This window comes from Solanum dulcamara, chromosome 6 (genome assembly GCF_947179165.1).
Source record: "Solanum dulcamara chromosome 6, daSolDulc1.2, whole genome shotgun sequence".
Lineage (NCBI taxonomy): Eukaryota > Viridiplantae > Streptophyta > Magnoliopsida > Solanales > Solanaceae > Solanum > Solanum dulcamara.
This window is the reverse complement of record NC_077242.1, coordinates 6902058-6922999: the sequence shown is the minus strand read 5'-3', so window position 1 is coordinate 6922999 and position 20942 is coordinate 6902058. Positions and strand designations below refer to the sequence as shown.

The 20942-nt window shown below is 29.9% G+C and overlaps 1 protein-coding gene across 6 annotated transcripts; it reads right to left on the bottom strand.

The window, feature by feature from the left end:
* Positions 1-1173: 1173 nt before the first annotated feature.
* Positions 1174-7743, bottom strand: LOC129891809 (probable protein phosphatase 2C 52). 6 transcript variants are annotated; one of them, XM_055967290.1, is made up of 6 exons: positions 7366-7743; positions 5800-6250; positions 5377-5721; positions 5168-5285; positions 4861-5084; positions 1174-1827 (listed from the first exon to the last, which is right to left on the bottom strand). In XM_055967290.1, the coding sequence occupies exons 2-6, from the start codon at positions 6058-6060 to the stop codon at positions 1357-1359; spliced, it is 1419 nt and encodes a 472-aa protein (XP_055823265.1). In that variant the 5' UTR covers positions 6061-6250; positions 7366-7743; the 3' UTR covers positions 1174-1356. The 6 variants fall into 6 exon arrangements, with proteins under 6 accessions (XP_055823265.1, XP_055823266.1, XP_055823268.1 ...); XM_055967291.1 differs by having other exon boundaries at positions 5800-6217; XM_055967293.1 differs by lacking the exon at positions 7366-7743 and adding an exon at positions 6805-6829.
* Positions 7744-20942: the final 13199 nt, after the last annotated feature.

Here is a 20942-nt window from a genome sequence, read left to right as displayed (position 1 = left end):
CCCGACAAACATGTAATAAACCAAGAAAATAGGTATGACCATGTTAAGGAGGAATTGTACATATATTTTAGAATGACATCAGACAATAGTTTGATAGAATGAAAACGATATATCGATGTCGATTCACACGACAATTTCAATAATATTGTATATTTAAATGAAGATGGAGAATATGATGAAGAAGTTGAAAACGATAGGGAACACATTTTAGGAGATGGGTTTAAAGAATATAATGTTGATCGTGAATCGAAAAGTGATTATGTGATTATAGGTTTAATCCCCAAAATGCGAGTTAGAGATAAATATTATTTGTAGGTGTCTAATCATTTGAAGAGGAGCTATCGAGCAATTCTGTCTAATCATATGCAAGAATGAGTACCTGACACGTTTAAAGATAAAGGTATTTGATAATGATATGGGGAAAAATAATTACCTATCACTATAGGAATTATGTTGTGCCTGATTTGTCAATTTAAAGATAAGATTAAAGTAACATTTCTTCCAATTTTTCTTGATTAAAGTCACTTGTTTCCACATCAAAGAACCCTATAATACCACTAACACGTAGCATTCATCATATCAAAGAAATGAAGATGTTTCACAAGTTGTGAACCCCACAACATGCAAGGTTCTTTTGAACTCTATAGAGAATAAATACTTAGAAACGCAAAGACAACTCTGCAAGGAATTCAAGAAAATAGTCATGTAACTTCGATAGAACGGGTATTCAGCAAAATAATCCTATAACTTCGATAGACTGGGTGTTTATGCCTCTCCACGAAGGGAGTCACAGGGATTGTGTATCAAAGGCATAGATCTTCGCAAAGTTGAAAGACCATTTATAAGGGCTAACACCTACTCAGTCCCAAAAGGTGAAGGATGTAGTGATATGATGATAGGAGAGCCGGCCTACTGAAGCCCTGTTGTTTCTTTTTCTTTTTCAATTTTTTGATGTTCAATATCCGTATTGAAGCCGACTAATCCAAATTCGCGCCGCATATCACCCCATTCGAGAGGCAACATACCTAAGGCTTGAACCGAAACCTCTGATTAAGTGAAAAACAACCCATCCACTGCACCATATGGTTTGATGGTAAACCCTGTTGTTTCTTATGAAAGCAAGTAAATCATTTATGAGGGGCTAAATTTTTGGGCACACTTAAGAAGTTAAAGAATACACAAACGACTACTGTATCTTAAAGAAGATTAAGACTTTACAGTTAGATGGATGTCACTTTAACCCAGTGACAAACCAAACCCCAAATATATCATAAACAATACTAGAATGCTGCAGCAAAATTATATGTCCTTAAAAGACTTTTAAGAAAGGAATCTATATTATAACAAATATATAATTTAAGGTCTTGGCCTCTCTTCAGAAAATCTTGGAAGCTGAACCAGGGAGTTAACCCTAGTGACACCTTCTAATCCTAACCAGTTCTGATCTTCAGTTGACATAGCTTCTTGATTTGCTTCTACTTCTGCAACTATTCGTTTGAAGGTGTCGTTTTCTTCAGCTGATCTGACGGTGAAGTTCCTCTGCAGAGATGGCTCGGAATTCTGTCCATCGTCTGATTCCACACCGTTACCAGAATGGTTGCTCTGAAGGGTAGCAGAAGAAAAACATTGATCCTCGTTATCGGATTCAGAGTCCATTTTCCCATCCAAGAATAAACAAACAACTGCACAATCATCCATCTTTGATGTTGGATATTTAGTTTTCCATTCGCGTGCAGCTGAGTCAACCAAGATTCTGGCAGCTGATGCTCGTGTAGGAGCTGACGACACTATCTCAACCACTTCCTCGTTACTCAAGACATCCCAAACCTACACCCATATAAATCTTCAATACAAAAACAGTAACTAACGCTAATATATATACCTCTGTATACTTTAGTATACAATACTGGGATGCATTTTTCTAACAGCTAGCTTGCTAGGAATAATTGGTTCACCGCTCCCTGGCGTGGACCGGACATTTAATCAGCCTAGTTCTTTGGTTGTGAAAATAATTACTATGTTCATTGTTCGTACTTCATTGAAAGAAAATTCAGCTTCACGACACTAGCCAACGGTTTTACAAGAATTGAAGGGAAAACAGAGTAGCATTTTGTAACAGCATGAAGTAATTGATGACCAAGGCATACGCAAACCACATCTCTTCCGGCATGGGAAAGGCTATATAGTGGTCTACTCGTCTAAGTGAGAGCTTCGAATGAAAAAAACAAAATGATGCTTAATAAATTCTTACAAATATTTTTCGAATAATTCTTATAAATGCTAACTGAAATCACCGAGGACGTTTTCCAACCATATTCTACTTTACTTTTTGATACAAGTGGTAAAGCTCATTTCATCCAGTTACCAGAATCGGGAAAGCCGTTTCAAAATTCCTATTGATTAAAATGTCTAACAGGTTATCTGATAGAAAATCTATATTTGAAACCAACTGCCATCAAAACTCGGCAGTGACGGGTATTAAAGAAATTAGGATAGTCATGGCATTAGCAATTAAAAAAATAAAGAAGATATCTAAATAATTTCAGGATGGGAAAATCATGACCAAAGAGTCGATACAATACTATAAACAACAGGGAATTTGCACTCTGTAATTATGTATGATGCACTGGCTTAGTGCAAATATTTTAGAAAAAATCTTATTGCCCAGATATTTCAGGATATGCAGTTCCAGTAGTGAATAGAAACATAATCAGCTATTCTGTGGAAAAGGAAGAAAGTTGGCAGAAATTCAAAGAAAACTCAACAAGCTGACCTTTACTTAACTTACGGGAATTTAAAGAAGAGTAAAGTATACAGAAGGATGTCAAGTAGAATAGAATACTTTCTACATTTAGAAACCAGAACTGCAAGAGATTTGTTTAAAGATTCTTAGTATATGATGCATGTGCAAGGCTTCTTGCCTCCAGCAACAAACAAGCAACAGAACTCTTAATCTGTCAGATATCTTCTAACACATCAGCGTTAATCTAAGTGCACCGCATAGGGAGTCTTGGCAAGTCAGGTACTAACACTGATACAGATCTAGAGGCGGAGCCAAAAATTTTATGGAAAAATTACCTAAATACACAAATTATTTTATCAGATTATCTAAAATTTCCTACAATTTGAAAAAATTACAAAAATCCCTATTCTCGGATACATCACTTTACGCGATGCATCGGTTGGATACATCACTTTACGTGATGTATCGGGACTTCGGATACATCACTTTACGTGATATATCGGTCGGATACATCACTTTATGTGATGTATTGGGACGTCGAATACATCACTTTACGTGATGTATCGATCAAATACATCATTGTATCAGGACGTTTTAAGATGTATCTGAATTCCACCAAATTTAAGGGATTTTTGTAATTAAAAAGAGAGTAGGAATAGAATCTAATTAGCTCTTAACACTAGGGGATTTGTGTAATCCTTCCAAATTTTATTAAGAGGTGTCGAAATATAAAGTAGTAAACACATGAAAAAGCCATCAAAATAAATTTACTAATGAATGTAGAACGTAATTACATTATCACAACCATACTCGACGAGGTTCATATCTTGAAATATTTTTACAATGACATTATTAAAAATATTAATAAATACTACAATTTTTTTCTTTATCAGGAATCAAACAATCGGTCAAAATTTTATCATTCACCCAACTTCACAAGTCGTTCTTAATAAATTTTATCATTGAAAAAGCTCTTTAAACGTATACGGTGGAAATTTTTTATTTTGATTGATGCAAAATTGAACGAAAAGTTTATTATGCTATTATGAAGTATATATATGAGCTTTAACTCGTTTATGTTTGACATAACGAAGGAGTAATTCAGCTGTAAAGTCAAAAGATAATAAATTAAAGTAAAAAATGGTAAGATCCGCTGTCTAATGGGCTTGAACGCACAATCAAAACGTTATATAGAAGCCCCTCAGCCGCTGCGCCAACTGATCAAATCATGTACAGAAATGTCAACTTTAATATATAATTATAAAATCAAAATTGTAACTAATCTATATTTTCCGACGAAGGGGTGTCGATTGACACCCCTCGGGCAAGGGTAGCTCAGCCCCTGGACAGATCCCTATGACAATCAGATTTAATGTTACCACGTCGTGCAGAATGTACCAGACTCTAGCTACTAGAAATATCCTTGTTCTAACCCCAAACCAGAAAGCCCAGAATAGACCACCTACCATAGCAGAATGAGCCAATACTTTTCAAAGTCCTGAAGTGAATATTACCTATGAGGATTCCAGGCACATTTAATTTGAAAATAAAATCTAACTCCTTTCTTCCAAAGACCAGAACACCTATCCAATGCACTAGATTTGCGGAAAACCAAAGTGCTGCTTCTTTCTGCCAAAACGACAAAGGTTTTGACCAGCCAATTTAACAGGACAGTGACCTAATACCTTAATAGCATACTTAGAAATGAAGCCACTTCGCACCATTAATATTTATGAGAATGGCAACTGAATACCTTAGCTACATTGGTATAAATTATCACTAATGCCGAGAACTTAAGCTCTGAATTCTTAGCTGATGATGGAAGTTCAATAGGCTAGATCATATATGCTGAATCGTCTTTCCATTTATTTGTGTATTAGTAAATGAAAAAGAAAATTGAATTACCAACTTAATAATAATTTTCATAGTTACCTATTTTCCCCAGATCATTACATGTGACCCCATTTTGAAACAAATCGAAAAAATTCAATATCACAAAGGTTGTCAGAATCATAAAGTTCAACTTGGCATGCTTAATTTCATTTTGGATTCAAATACTTTAACAAATTGATAACTAAGCTAGCAAAAAATTCAAATATTTCAAGAGGGATACATACCCCATCAGAAGCTAGAACAATGAACTGGTCCCTTTCAGTAAGAATACGGTGAGAGAATTCTGGAACAGAAATCACCCCATATTCCTTCAAGCAGAAATCCCCAAAAGCCCGAGCCATTGCTAAACCAGGGGCGTCATCAAATGGCAGCCACACTCTCTGCACCTCAGGCTCATCTTGCAATGCAAAAACCCGACCTTTACATCGTTTTATCCTCTCAGCTTCCTCTGGCAACATAAAACACAATATCATCAAAGAGAATCCAGAAAGAGATCATTTAACATGAAAGATTAGTATAATATAGACATACTGGGTAAGTCAGGCTTGAGATCAACAGTCAATTGAACTGCTACAATTGAATCATTACTGTCTTTTGATGCCATGATTGCCCGAGAATCACCAATGTAGCCCATAAAAAGATTTGAACCCTTGTGACACAAAATATTAATAATAAGCATAGAAGAAAAGGGAATGCAAGAAATCACATGAGGACAATCATAACCAAATGCAACTGGCTACCTGTTTCACTAGAGTAATGGCAGTGCTCCCACTACAAAAGCAATCTAAATTAGGATGGGACCTTAGTTCTTTATCCATGGCCTTGTATGATTTAAGGAAAGCTTCTCTCCACAAGTAGTCCACTTTATCCTCCATCCCTCCATCCTTATCAGGATCCACCACATCCAATTTTTGATTACCACTGCAACAATTCACAGTAGAACCATTGCGCTTCGAGTCAAATGATTGTAAAAATGACACTAGCTTCAAGGGCAGTGCATCCCTTACTTTGCGAGCAACAAGATGGCCATGTGGACCATGACCATCAAATACACCACAAAAGGTCACATCTTCAGCCATGAAATCCTGCACAAGATGCATAAAATTTAACATATCACACACCAAAGACACAATAGTGATTCTAGACAAGTGGACGGCACTTACTTCCCAGACAACCATCGCATCCTGGTTTATGCCTTTACGACCTTGTTGAGTGAATATGCAAGAAGTCCGACTCTTTCCATTTTTGAATATCCGATTCGGTATTGAAGACAAATGTTGCAATGTAGTAACAGGATCAGAAAAAGTTTTTCTAATCCTTTTTCGACTAAACATACTTATCCCCAAACATTCAGGGGAAACTCGTTCGCCGTTGCTCCTGCTACTACAAGTACTATGACTGCTGGTAGAAACACAACCCCCCATTTTCTCAGACACACAAAGAGACCATCTGATCCACAAGAAAAAAAATGTTCTTCCTCCCAATGAAACTGGATCAGATTGAATTGTTAAGTAAGCAACAAACTGTAGAACTCACGAGCATCCAACGCTATTCTCTTTTACCTTGGTCAAAATATTGTCACTGAACAAGATGTGAACTGATAAGCAAATCCAGCTAAACAACACAAGAAGAGATTAATCATTAATCAATGCACTAATAGTTTATTTAATACTACATAGCAAGATGAATATGACTACAAATATGGAAAAACTAGACTAACTAACCAACACATAGATTAATAGATTAGCATGTGATTCAATAATAATATAATATAAATATTTGTGCTGTCTTAAGCTTTCATCATTCAATAGGAATCTCAATTATAAAAAAAAAAAATCAAATTTGAGAGATTTTATGCACCCTTAATCTTCAATTAAATAATTAAGCTAAGTAGACAGAAAAACAGAATATTCTGGAAAACGTTACAAAAGAAAACACAAAAACGGGAAACTAGGTAGCACCCACAGTTGTTCAAATTTTTTGATCTGTCACCATGTTCACAAAAATCAAAAATTATACACAAAATTGTCCATTTCCAAAACAGAGAAGGTAAAAGATTTATCAGAATCCAAGTTCCTAAATCTTTGTATTTCTTATAGATCTTATGGGTAGATTTGTAGCATAAATACCAAAAGAAAACAAAGTATAAAGATTTGAAAAAAAGTAACCTGAAAAGGAAAAGTTACTGCACACAAATGTCAAAAAGATTCAGCCTTTCACCCCAAATGTCAAAATTTCAACCTTTTCAAGAGGATAAACAAAGTTATAAAAAAAGTGAACCAAATATAGAGGAAAGACAGTCTGATAAAATTTGAATCTTTGCACTACTTAGTGGAGCTGGAGCAGACAGATAAAGCAAAAGACTTTGAACAAAGTGGTAGATTTGTCGACACAAGAATCGTTTTTTACGTAACCCCAAAAGCAAAACAACATCAGATCAAAGCATTATCACTTGGAAAAGTATAAACAGAAAAAAAAAATCAAAATTCAAGAAAGGGGGGGAGAGGGGGGGGGGGCGGGGGACTCAAACCCCTTTTCTCATGCCATTAAAACCCAAGCTGCAAAATTAACAAGACCATGAAATGGGATTTCATCTCTGAACTCTACGCAGAAAATTGGGAAAAAGAAAGCAAAAAAGAAGGAAGTTTTCTTGAAAAAGATGAGATTTTTAGTGTTGGAAAAGCCAAATGAAAGAGATACACAAAGCGGGAGCTGGTTAAAAATGGTACCTTCAACTTGGTTTACTGATAGCTGGGATCAAGAATGTGAGTTGTGTCTCTGTTTTGTTGAATAGAAGAGAGAAAAGGAGAAGAAAGGGGAGAGAGTGAGAAGTATGGGAATAGATAGAAGTTGGCATTAATTAATTGCAAAAGCATGAAAAAGGAAAGAGTGGAGAAGAGAGGGTAGGTTCATTCTTTTGGGAAGAAAATATATTGTTCCTCCGTCCCAATTTATGATGGATTATGATGTATGAGCAGGGAGGAAATCATATTTTGAGCATCATACTCCTAAAGAGCTCTGGAGTATGTAACTTGAATTTAGTAAGGATTTTAATACAAATTTTGAATGATAGATGAAAGTTTTTTTAAAAAGTTATGTTATACTACAAACCCACGACATCGATGAGACTATAGAGATTCCTTTAGTAAAAATATTAGAGTTTGAAGTTTGGACAGAAACAACAAAAATAACATAGCCAAAGTTGAGGTTTGGATATGAAAAAGGCTTTTATTAGAAGTACTATCTTTTAAAAATGAGTCATATAATGCACGAATTTAATAAGTCAAATTTTAATATGAATATTATTTTATGAATAAAAAATCAAAGAAACTATGTTGTATCTTCGAATTTTATTTAATTGTGATTATAAATTTGAATATAAACTTCTAACATTTTTTAAAATAAAATTTATATATCTAAAATTACACACTCTCTCCATTTTAATTTATTTGTATAATTTTAATTTGATATACACAGGGGCGGACCTATCTTGTGCCGAGGGGGTTCATCCGAATCCCCTTCGGCGAAAAATTATACTATTTATATATGGTTAAAATAATTTTTTATGTATATAAAATAGATGTCGAACCCCCTTCGACTAGCTCGTGTGTCTACTTATTTAGATTTTGAATCCCCTTATTTAAAATCCTGAGTCCTCCACTGGATATACAGTTTGAAAAGGTGAAGAAGGTTTTTGAATTATATGGTCTTTAAATAAAGATGGATAGAATGTACAAAAATATCATTTAGTTTTATGATCTTAAACATGTCATGTGAAAAATATGTGGAAAGTTAAAATTATTGAGTTGTTGAAAAAGAGAATCACATTTTTAAAAAAAAATTAAAGGGAAATTAAGCAAAGCAAGTTGAAACAAAGAAAATAAAAAAATATTATAAATTGCAATTTTAATTAAAAAAAAGGCAGCCGGTGCACTTAAGCTCCTGCTATGTGCAGGGTCCAGGGAAGGGTCCGACCATAAAGGATAAATTGTAATTTTAATAATTTAAAATATATAAAAGAAACTAGAAGTAAAAAAATACTAAGAAATTTGATTTTCTAAATCCAAAAATATCACATAAATTGTGATGATTTTTCTTGAATTCATATAGTTTAGTTTGTTATAGTAAATTATTAACTTATTTATTAAAATTACTAGTTAGTATTAATTATGTATTTTTACTTTTAGATATTTCATGAATGACTTGATTGTTTGATAAATATTTGTTATATTCTAAAATTCATATAATTTAGTTTGTTATAGTAATTTATTTATTTATTAAAATTATTTGTTAATATTTATTATGTATTTTTACTTTTAGTTATTTTCACAAATGATTTGATTGGTTGGTAAATGTTTTTTATACCACCTGTACATAAAGTTAAAATTTTTTCTTCAACTTCTTTTAAGTACTTGGGCTGGCATTTTTTCCTTTCAGGATGTAACATCATTATTTATCAGAAAATAATATTGAGCATATAAGTACAAATAATTTTGTGTATGAAAATAAATTGTTGAATTTCTTTCACATAATGGAAACTTGTCGAGTAGTGTTGAATGTAATTCAAATTATTTCAAGTTATAGATTTGAATTCCAATTATGACACGCTTAACATTTTATTTTAATCATTTTATTAGAATTTTTAATTCCACCATTATTTTATTTTATTATTATTATTATTTAGCAAATACAAGAATACTTTTTTGGAACTTTTCAAAATTTAGCTTAGAATTCTTTTCCTTGAAAAAAAAAAATCCTATGCTATAAGGGGTTGTTGAAATTAAACTAATTATAAAGAGGTTCTGGAAAAGCAAGGAATTAGGAATTAGAAGTACAAAGTATCTTAATTAAACAGAATAAGTTGTGGAAAAGCAAAGAATTAGATTATGATCATGATAGACATGATGTATTAACTACCCTTTTCAGCTTAATAGACAAAGTAATTGGGACATGGTTTGTGAGGACAACACAAACCTAATACCTTGTCAATGAAAAAGTACTTGCAATTACTTGTTTGACTAAGTGAGGGGCCATTTGGTAGCTCATTGAAGTTAAGCTCATATTAATAATGCAAAATTATTTATGAGTGAATTTATATATTATTTTATAGAGGTATTACTTACATTGTGCAGTAATTAATTATTCATATGTTAGTTATTTCATTTTCTATCTCGCAAAAAATAATGCATAGATTTTTTCATAACGTATACATGTATTAATTATGTGATTATGGGAGTTTCTAAACTGTCAATCAAACATCGTATTAAATTAATATATGAATAACTTATTTCATATCTACTAACCAAACATCATATGAATTATACAAAAATAATAATAAATGAATAATTTGAATCTTATTTAGCTACTAAATAATCTCGTATTAACTTATATTACATTTAAGACTTTTCAGGTATCGTAATTTATATGATATTCGAATAAATATTTATAATTTAAATATTTTAAATTTTATAATATCGTAACATTTTAGTCGTATCCGACTATAAATATACGTAAACTTTGTGAACGAATGGGTTGAATGGCAAGTGGAATTACCGGTCTAATCAATCAATCAAAGGGAGAGTGCATTGCACGCGCGAACAATGAGATGATGTGAAACAACAGTGATGAAACTATTTTATCTTAATTAGATGTCTTGGGTTTGAGCTTTCAATATATGGAAAAAAAAGTCTTATTAAAATCACCACCTACGAATAAGTTTTGTTGTACACAATCTAAATATAATCGGATTTCAATGCAATCTCAATATTTGGATGGAAAATAAAATAAAAAAATAGCATAGCTAAATTTGTGGGGTCAGCTTACGTGGCATCTCGTGGTTTCTCTGTAGCGTTGACCGCTTGCATGTCAGAAAAAAATTGAAAAATTCTTACGAATTAGTATTTATCTATACAATTTACTATTAATTAGCATATATATTTGGCAAAAATCTCAAGTTCTTAAATTCTAAAAAAAATTAGAACTTGAGAACTTGAAAAGTTTTAAATATTTAAAAATTATCTCAAATTTTTATATTTTATAAAAACATCCATCATTTATTAATTCCAACTAAATATTTATCTACCAAATTACTCAATTACTTCGTCTTCTCGATCATCTTATCTAGAAATAAAAGTTTATCGGAAAGAAATTATTTCGTACAATATGGAAAGATTTTATAAAAAATATTTTGTTATTACCTCTCCCGAAAAGTAATAGTTCAAGTGAAAAGATTGAAAAAAAAAACAATTTGTTTTTAATTCGATTAATGTATTTTTCTTGCCCATATTGTTATTTTAATTTGTTGTTGTTGATTGTTATAAATTACGTTATAATAAATTTTTTTACGAAACATGTTCATTATAAAATGATAACAAAAACTTATGGATATTTTTAATGACTTTTAGAACTTATAAGTACAAAATAATATTTTTTAAAACTTCACCAAAACTTGAGAAAATTTGTGGCTAAACGCATGGTGAAACCGGACCAAAACTTCACCCAAGAATAACTTGTCAAAACCAAACGGAATAATAATTTGAATTGGATTCATTTAAAAATTATATTTCATTTAGATATGTAATTTAGTATTTTTCATAAGCATAAAAACATTATAAATGTGAAAATTGTTACAGTTTTTCTAATTCTAATATAATTTTATTAAATGGGTAAATTATAATTAATAAAGAAAATATCAAAATATTTTAAAATGCCACATGGCCAAATCACATATTTTTATATTTTTTAAAAAATAAATATTTGTGATTACATACTTCTAGAGAAAATTGTTTACTAATTTTTTTGTCCCAGACAAATTTTTATATTTCAATAAGTTTAATATTAGGCAAATTAATTAGTATTTATTTCCCTCGTATGATCAAAAAAAATCTTATTTTGTATCTGATCAAATACTGACGTAGAAAATATCAGAGGGAGATACTATTTTTTCCTTCTAATTTTTTGTGTGTACGTTAGATATTGTCCAAATATGCCATTTATGAGTTTGAAATTTGATTCTACTCTTTTAAATTAAAATAACGTAAATATAAATTTTAACTATGATTATTAAATTTGATTGAATTCGTATCTTAAAGTAACTCCGCTTTCATTAATTTATTTAGGTTGATAAAGTTATAGGAATGAATGGTGGGGAAATAATCGAATGGGTAGGTTCCTGCAACATCCAACTACACACGTAAAAAAGTAATCAAAAGTCCTTAAGATATTCCTTCTAGTTCACATCCTTCTTTTTTCATGTATCTTTTCCATTATTATTTTTTCTTGCATAAAAGGATGTTCACATTATCTTTTTCTTCTTCAAGTAAAGGTTTGGGTGGACAAAATATTGTAAAAGTCTATTAAGTCGAACTTGTGCTTTTAGAAACAACGTATTGAATAAGAGAGAATTGCTCGAATGATAATCATTTGTCATTTTCAATTTTAAGATTGTGAGTCCGAGTTATTAAGAGAACAAAAAGGTAAAAATTTCCGAGATGAAGGGGTAAGCAAACATATACTAATTCATTAGTTTATATAGTTAGGAGTCGTTTGGTGTGAGATATAAAGTATAATAATCTCATGGATAAAATGCACGACTATTTTATCCTGCGTTTGGTTGAAGGTATTAGGCAATCCTGAGATTATTTATCCCAATATTTATACCTTAGTGATGGATAACTTATCTCATGTATATGGTGGAATAACTTATTTCAGAATAACTTATCGCCGGATAATTAATCCCGAGATAACTTGTTTCCAACCAAACGACCCCTTATAGTTTAGCTAGTTTACAATTCGTCATTAACATTTAGCGTTAATTATAGTTCGAGTTTGTATAATTCAAAATTTGTATATGTAATTTGTATAACTTTTGTATAATGTAATTTTGTATAATATAATTTGTATAACTATTTAAAGTTTAGATGTTTATATTTGTATAAACTTGTTATTTCGAATTTATACAAAAATAGCTCAATTATTCGCAAATTATACAAATGAGACGGCTTAAACTATAGCTACAACCCGTAAATATGCAAATTATAGCTAAAGAGTCAAATTAAGTTTATTATAATGATTATTTGCGAAATTTTCCCAGTAAGTTGTGCTACAGTGTATAATCACTTGTTGAGAAAATGTTATTCTTTGAGTATTTAAGATAAATAGGGATTACTTTCTCGTAGAATGTTTAAATGTTGAAGGAATATGTTACTTATCTATATGTTAATTATGATATTCTTGCTTGAGCATGAAAATAATTATTGAAATATTGAAGCATTCTAATTTAGTTAAATATTTCTCTTTAATTCATCTCAAACTCTTCCTTTATATTTGCAATAGTTTAGTTTTTTTTTTCAGGGTTGGAACTTGGAATTAGTGATGGACTTCACAAGTATACTGTTGTCCAACCAAAAACTGTTAAAATTAATATTTTAAAATTAAAGGGGCAACTTTTGAATCCACTTGCATATATATACCATAAATAAAAGAAAAATCACGAGAACTTTAGGCTCAATTAGATACGACTTTATGTACTAAATACTGAAGTATAAGACAGCCAATTTTTTATGTAGCTGTAGACATAATTTTTTGTGGTCAAATAACAAGACATACAATTTTTCCAAAATGATTTTTGTCAACTTGTTTGGTTCCTTTACAACATATTTATGTTAAATAATAATAAGAAAAGACGTGTCAATATTAGAAACAAATATCTTTTTCATTGCAAATCAAAAAATTATATTATAGAACATGATTTTTTTCATTTATTTCTCGCTAAATCAATTCATTGGGAAATGCATGGTGCGAAAGAAAACACTGAAATAGTGAAAAATTTCTTAATTTTTTCGTATGAAAATATTACTGTACTATTTTTTCTTTTCTCACAGACTCAATAAAAAAAATCTGTGGAATAGCCATTGAACATTTTTTAGTGAAAAAATTGTAATTTTTTTAATAATATGTTCATCATATTCTCACGTTCAGGTTATAAAATTTGAAGATAATGCTAGTAATGATTTCTGGAAATTAATTCCATAGTTTTAATTTTGACCAACTCTCAATATCTAATTAAAATGTGATTTTCCTTTCTCTTGTTTGGTGGAATTCCAATTTAATTCTGAAGCAAAAGTGATTAAGTAACTATCTCGCGTGAATGCAATAGGCAAAAGGTAACCATAGAGGTTTTTAGTTCGAGCTTTGTTGGATATGGAAAATTGCTTTTATTAGAAAATATTTTATTTTTAATGTGAGATTTTCTAATGCGAATTCATATTTAATTTTCATGAAATCCACAAAAACATGTTCAGTAGCTATTCTTACAGATATTTTAATTGAATCAATGGAAAAAATAGTAATTTTTTCATACGGAAAATTTAAAAAACTTTCCAGTATATCATTGAAAATCTATTTCATACTATATATTTTCTCAATGAATTAGTGCGATAAAAATAAATAGAAAAAATTATATTTTATAACATTATCTTTCCATTTATTTGCCGCATGAAAAACCTCTATTTATAATAGTAATAGAGTGTCAATACAGATATAGAAGTACATTAGATGAGAAATTAAAAAACAGGGCATAATGCAGAATATTAATGTTTAAAAATAATGCACACTTCAAGTTATTCCATAGTAAGAATATTAGTAGAGAATAAGAGAAATTAAAGGCACAAAACAGGAAAACCCACTAAGTTGGATTTGCATCTAATTAATTAGTATAACTTTGTTGTGGAAAAACGGATAAAAATGTCCATAAATTATTTGAAATAAATAAAAATACCTTCCGTTTATAGTTTGGTAAAAAATGTCTTTACCATTAATATTTTGGTCCAGAAATGCTCTTCTTGTTATTTAATGGATCAAAATGCCTCTATTATTACAAAATGGGTCAAAAATGCCCTTTTCCAAATATATATATATATATATATTATTTTATTATTATTATTATTTTTTAAAAAAAACAAATCTTGTTTCTTAAAAAATATTACTTTTAAGGAACGCTATTCTTGTTTTCTTTTTTTTTAAACCATTTAAATAATAAAAATGTAGGAAATTATTTTATTTTTCGTAATCTCATTTTATAAGTTAAAAAAGAATAATTTCATGTAATTTAAGTTTTAATGGATAATATATGTCATATACATAAGATCATAATAAATCCATTATTAATTTTTATTCAAATAATGATAAAAATAATTATAATAAAATAAGAAATTTTTTTATTTTTTATTTTTTTCTAATTGAAGTAGAATAAACATTTACTAATAAAAGAAATATTATTAGAAAAAAAATGTGTTCAATAAATAAATAAATAATATATTTATTTGAAAAATGAAATTTTTGACTCATTAAATAATAATAAGGACATTTATGGATCAAAGTATTAACGAAAAAATATTTTTGAACCAAATTAATAATTATAAATAAAAAATATTTTTATTTATTCCAAATAATTTAAGAACATTTTTAATCTTTTTCCAAGAATAGGGATTGTGTAAAAAGCTCTCTTTCCATAAGTGGACTAAACAGTAGTCACATGAGTTTTTACGTCTTATTTGTCCATAAAATCTATAGTATATATGAAACAAATGGTATTATTTTATGCTTACTTTTTTTATTATTCTTGAAAAAACCTTTTCAGTCACCTTTATTTAGTTTATTAGTGGCTGCAATTTTATTTTTATTTTTAATAAAAAGAAAGTTAGAAAAAGTAGGTCCTCCAATTTATTTTCTTGAATCCACAAAGATTTAGTATATATCCCCACAGTCCCCACATCCCTTCCTTCTTTCTCATTTTGCATGTTCGTATTTATTTTTTCTTCCCTTTTTCCTCTTTAAAATTTTTAGTTACATGTCATTTTCTTATGTCCTATATTCATAATAAAATTATTTCAGCATTTTGGCCATACATTAATTAATGAGATACTACATTAATATGCACCGACTGTTATTTCCACTTCCATTATTTTAGGATTAGAAATCTAACTTGATGTCATTTATAGACGTGTGTTTGGTACGGGAAAAAATATTTTCATGAAAATATTGTTTAGTTAAAATATTTGTGGAAAGACTTTCTCTAAGTAAATAATTTTTTGTAGAAATTTGAAAAATGACTTTCTGGTGAGAGTAGAAAATCAACAATAATATATTTAGTAAAAAAATTTAAGTGTGATTTGAAAAAGGTCGAACGTACGCAGATTTCATGTTTATCTCGTGAAGATAGAGATATTATTTTCGAAAGATTTTCGGCTTAGTTAATACTCAAAACAAATTTAAAGGAGAAAACAAAAGTAATGAAAAATTGCAAATAATAATTAACTGGGGAAACATTCTAAAGTATACAGAAAAAGGGAGGATAACCACAATAAAATAAAATGACAGCCGAAGCACAATAAACAACATATAGTAAAAGAAATTGAGGGATCATGAACTATGAAAATGGTGCTAATACTAGTGATATGCAAAGTGAGAAACCTAGGGGTGTCAAAACGAGCCAAAATATAGGTAATCCGTCCAAACTTTATGGGTTTGGCTTAAGATAATTTGTATTGAGTTCAATCTCAACCCATTCAACCCTTAACCCACTTTAAAAAAATCTTCAATTGAGACCAACTTAATCCCAAATTTCAACTCGTTTTAAGGCTCTCTATTTGCATTGATGTAATGTATGTTCTCATATTAAATGTATGAATTACTATCGATTTTATAACTTTTAGGATTAATCTATCCATTTCTAATTTTTTATTTTTATTTTCTTGAGTTGAAATTCAAATTGTTGTTATAAAAAGTAAATAATAATATGTTTAAATTATTGAAATTAAACGAGTCAGATTAGGCGGGTCATGACCCAACCCAAATTTTTAGCCCAATTGAGCCCAATTCATTTGAGCTCAAAGTAAATTTGAGTGGATAATGATCCAACCCAATTTTTATTTTAACCATTTTAATATTCTCAATTTCAACCAACTCACCCATTTAACACCATATGAAAAACCTGAAATAAAGTTTAATAAATGACACTCTAAACCGGGATACTATTGGAGCTAGAATTCAGGTTATAGATTCAGTCGAATCTAACTCCGGTCAAAATCATATATTTATCTTATAAAACTCATTGAATATGCATAAAATATTAATTCAGAACCAAGTAACTTAAATGGATTAGGATTCTGATTAATCAATAAACATTAAATAATGGCTCCTGACTCCAAACCCATATTGTCTACCTCTAACCCCCATTTCCCCACCCCTTACCCCTTGATCACCCCATCCCCTAGAAATAAATTTGTCATGGTTAATTAAAGAAAAACCCTCCAACTTCATTTATCTAATATTCAATGACCAAGGCTATTGAGATATATTCAATTAGGTGAATGGCATATTTGCAGTTTACTAGATGGGGAGCATGATTTAGCATAGGCACAAGGTCCAGCACTAACAATAGGATAAAGGAGAAATAACAAAAGCTACATGCATATTAATCTTGACTGCTTTCCTGTATGTGTAATGTGAAAGTCAAAAAGATATCTTCTTTTTAATGTCTGGGATAAGAGAAAAGAAATAATAAGTGTAATAGTATTAATTCACCTGAATTCACTCCTCAAAAAGGGCAAGATTTTTTCATGCTACACAAAGTAGATTCAACATAAAACCAATGACACAATGCAATTTCGATTGACGTCGTCGCATCAAATTTGCCTTATGAAATTTACATCTCTTATTCAGTTTGTCAGCTATTGCACACGAACAAATTAAATCTACACTGACCTCTTTCCAGTCGAGGCATCAAATTTGCCTTATGAAATTTATATTTCCTATTCAGTTTGTTAGCTATTGCCAAATTAAATTTATCATTGTACACACAAAGAATAATAATTACAGATTTCTCTAAGACTTCCAAAAAATTAAAAAATGCCTATATATTCAACACGTAGTGAAAGTTTTTGGGGACCTATTTGGTCCATGCTTTTCACTTTATTTGAGTACTACAACTCCACAATCCATATAGAGATCCCAAAGATTCATTTGCTTTCCTCATCCAACTTGCACCTAGTGTATACCCAAATTTTAAATAATCAACTATGGTAGCCAATATTATATACATAAAATAAGTTAAGTTATGGATTGAACACTTATTTCACTTTTTATTTTTATTTTATTGAGTACTTTAATTATATTTGAGTATCTCACTTTGTTTGGAATTTGTTGATTTTTCACTATTTTTTTAGAAATATATAAAATACGTGATATTATCACTTATTGTTAAGTTGATTAAGTTATAAATAATTATGTTAAAAAAAGAGAGAGAGACAAATATCATTCATTTATCGATTAGTGCAAAATATCTAGTGAATTTTTGTATACCATTAAAAGTTTGTAGTAAAATGAATATGATCTTTTTCACCTTAATTAATTAAAGGTCTCGAATTTGAGCAATGAAATAAATTCTGATAAGAAACAGTTTCCTTTTAATAGATATTAGGCAGGGCATGCAAGATTAAAAAAAAATTCCCCACCCACCCCATGAGGATCAATAGTATTGTTTCATATTTACACTCCAACGTGATTCAAACTCTCGATTGATACTAAAAATATTAAATCACTTGAACAAGTCTAACTTATCAGCAAATAAGATTAAATGAATAAAAATCTCAAAATAAATAACAGAAACCGAACAAAAAACAAAACAAAAGAATAAATAAAATCTAACAATCACAAATGTAATATTGGAGAATCTATGTCCGATAGAAAATGACTAGTCAGAAATGATGACTTGACAAGTTCAATGCTTTTCAGACATGTAAAGAAGACCATGATGTATGTGGTCATGATCATTCTATTCTACTAAAAATATCGACTACTTATTGTATACAACTTTGCTAAAGGGTACACAACTCATTTAAAATTGCGTAAGATACAAGGTTATATTGTATAATCATGGTTTCTGTCCTTTTCACTTTTTAACATACTTATCATGTTAAAATCAACTATATATCCTGTGTCTGTATATTCTACATTTTAGGCTCTTCTACATATCTTCAATCATATAAATACGTACATATAAAGCTCTCGTATAATAGATTGGAGTCGTACATTTAGGAATGGAAAGGTCTTCTTATATGGTCTTGGAAATTCCGATCTTCAGTTGAGCTAGTTTTTGAGATGAGTTAGACCTAAGATTTATTTTTTTCTTTATTATTATACAAGATTGCAATTAACAGAAATTAATTAGTTAGTTGGAAGTGGAGGCATTAGTGGTTTTTCGTATGAATAAAGCAAATGACTATATAAAGAGCATATGCAATGTATTGAATCAGTTTTTAAAATAATATCAATCGATCCCTCTTTCTCTCATCTTCTTCATTCATAGTAGCTAGTTTGATAAAAGTATTTATCGTATTAGAGCAGCGATCGCTGTAGAACACCACGTGTTTCTGAATGTGGCACAATCACCGTTTTAAAAGCTTGGGAAGGATTGAAGCAATGGTTAATTATCGCTGATGAATGTATAATCTTGTTGTCTATTTGAGCTTGTGGATTCAGCATCTTGGTTTCTATTTAGGGAACTTACATAAATTCGATTAGTTTAGGAGCTAATTATTTTTGGATACACTCTAGTTTGCAATATTACGTATATTACAATTATTTTGTGCCTCTGGATAAATGAGATAAAAAATTAGGTGTAATTTGTTCTAAATACATTGTATCCAAGTGGATTTGCATGTATTTGGGATACATAATAAATCTCGCTCACCTCCCTCATCTCGCTCTCCACTCTCGCACCAGATATATGTGAATCACACCCATGTATCTGGATTATATACAAATCTTGCTTGCCTCCGGCCTCCCCAATCTATCTCGCCTATCTCCCTATTTTTAGTGTATCTGATAGCAAAAATACATATATCTAAGTGTATCTTTCTCAATATATGATAGAAAACTCTTAATTAGTGGTAAGATACGTAATATTGTATTAAATGTAGATAATAATAGTAAATATGCTAGTGAAGTATGTGTAATTATGTATTTTTTCCTTCTATTTAGGCATTTAAATGGGCCTACCTATATTTTACATAGTTGGGCTAATTTGTCGATTTAGCTCGTTATAAGTGTGATGACACAGGCCTGGCCTGCTGCAGATTGGCCCATACTTGCACAAAATACCAGAGACAATAATGGATCAACAAAGAAGCATTGCAATGCATAAGAGATTAACATAATAAGTTCTTCGAAAAGGATTAATGATTAGATAGTTGGGTGAATCAAGAGATGACACAAATGAGGTTAGTATGATCCAACTCAGCAGAAACGGTATAGGTCAAGAAATAAGATCGTATCTTAATTACGATGCCTAATTTTTATTTTATTTTACATTTTAACTCACTCTTAAATCAAATATTGTACAAACATTTATGTAAGGTGGACTAGAAGGATAATTCTTAAATTTACCATCAAATTTTAGTTCTTGAGCTACAACAATAACAACAATCAACATTTCCAATATAATCTCAAAAAGTGATTTGAAAAAGAGAGAGTGTAAGCAGACCTTATTCCTATTTCAAAGATAGAGAGACTGTTTTCGATAGATACTTGACTCAAAGAAAAAATAATTCAAAGCAATCAAAAAATAATAATCAAAGTATAATAAATAACGAATAGTAACAAAAATAATGCACAGTAACAAGACAGTGACTACAATAAAATAATATGTTAGTTGAAAGACGAAAAATAACAGATAATAACAGAAATCAAAGGAGAAGAAACTACATGAGCATACTCCAACAAGTAAGAACTAATAACAAGACAATACACTACTACTTATCGAATAATTAACTATCTAAATATCTGATAAAGTGCTCATATTAAACACTTCTGCCCTTAAATTCTCAAACAAAGTTGCACAAGTTCTCAAATGTCTATTACATATATATATATATGTTGATTATATCAAATATATGTCACTTTTTTAATCATACATATCAGACTATTGAAATAAACTTGAAAATTTACGACTCATTGAGATAAATATAATTAAATGAAGTGATATATTTTAAATGATCAATTTATTACATTTCAATTTACGCAGCACACTTGTTTTTTAAATTGTACCAAAAAAAAGTATTTTTTTTATAATTAAAAAAGAAATTAATCTTAATTTTTATATTAAAAATATCAGTCTAAACTTTTCCAGAACTTCACCAAATGTCCAGGTCACTCCTACTACAATCTAACTATACCTTTTCTCATCCATAAACTATATAGTATCTTGATAAGATGATAAGACACGTGGCACAAATCCCTTCCATCT

Excerpts from the sequence above, each read along its gene's own strand:
- LOC129891809 (XM_055967290.1), bottom strand. The coding sequence starts at position 6,060 with ATGGGGGGTTGTGTTTCTACCAGCAGTCATAGTACTTGTAGTAGCAGG. Across the intron at positions 5,085-5,167 it reads TCTCAAGCCTGACTTACCCA|AGGAAGCTGAGAGGATAAAA; the intron begins GTATGTCTATAT and ends TTATGTTGCCAG. Across the intron at positions 1,828-4,860 it reads TTGTTCTAGCTTCTGATGGG|GTTTGGGATGTCTTGAGTAA; the intron begins GTATGTATCCCT and ends ATATGGGTGTAG.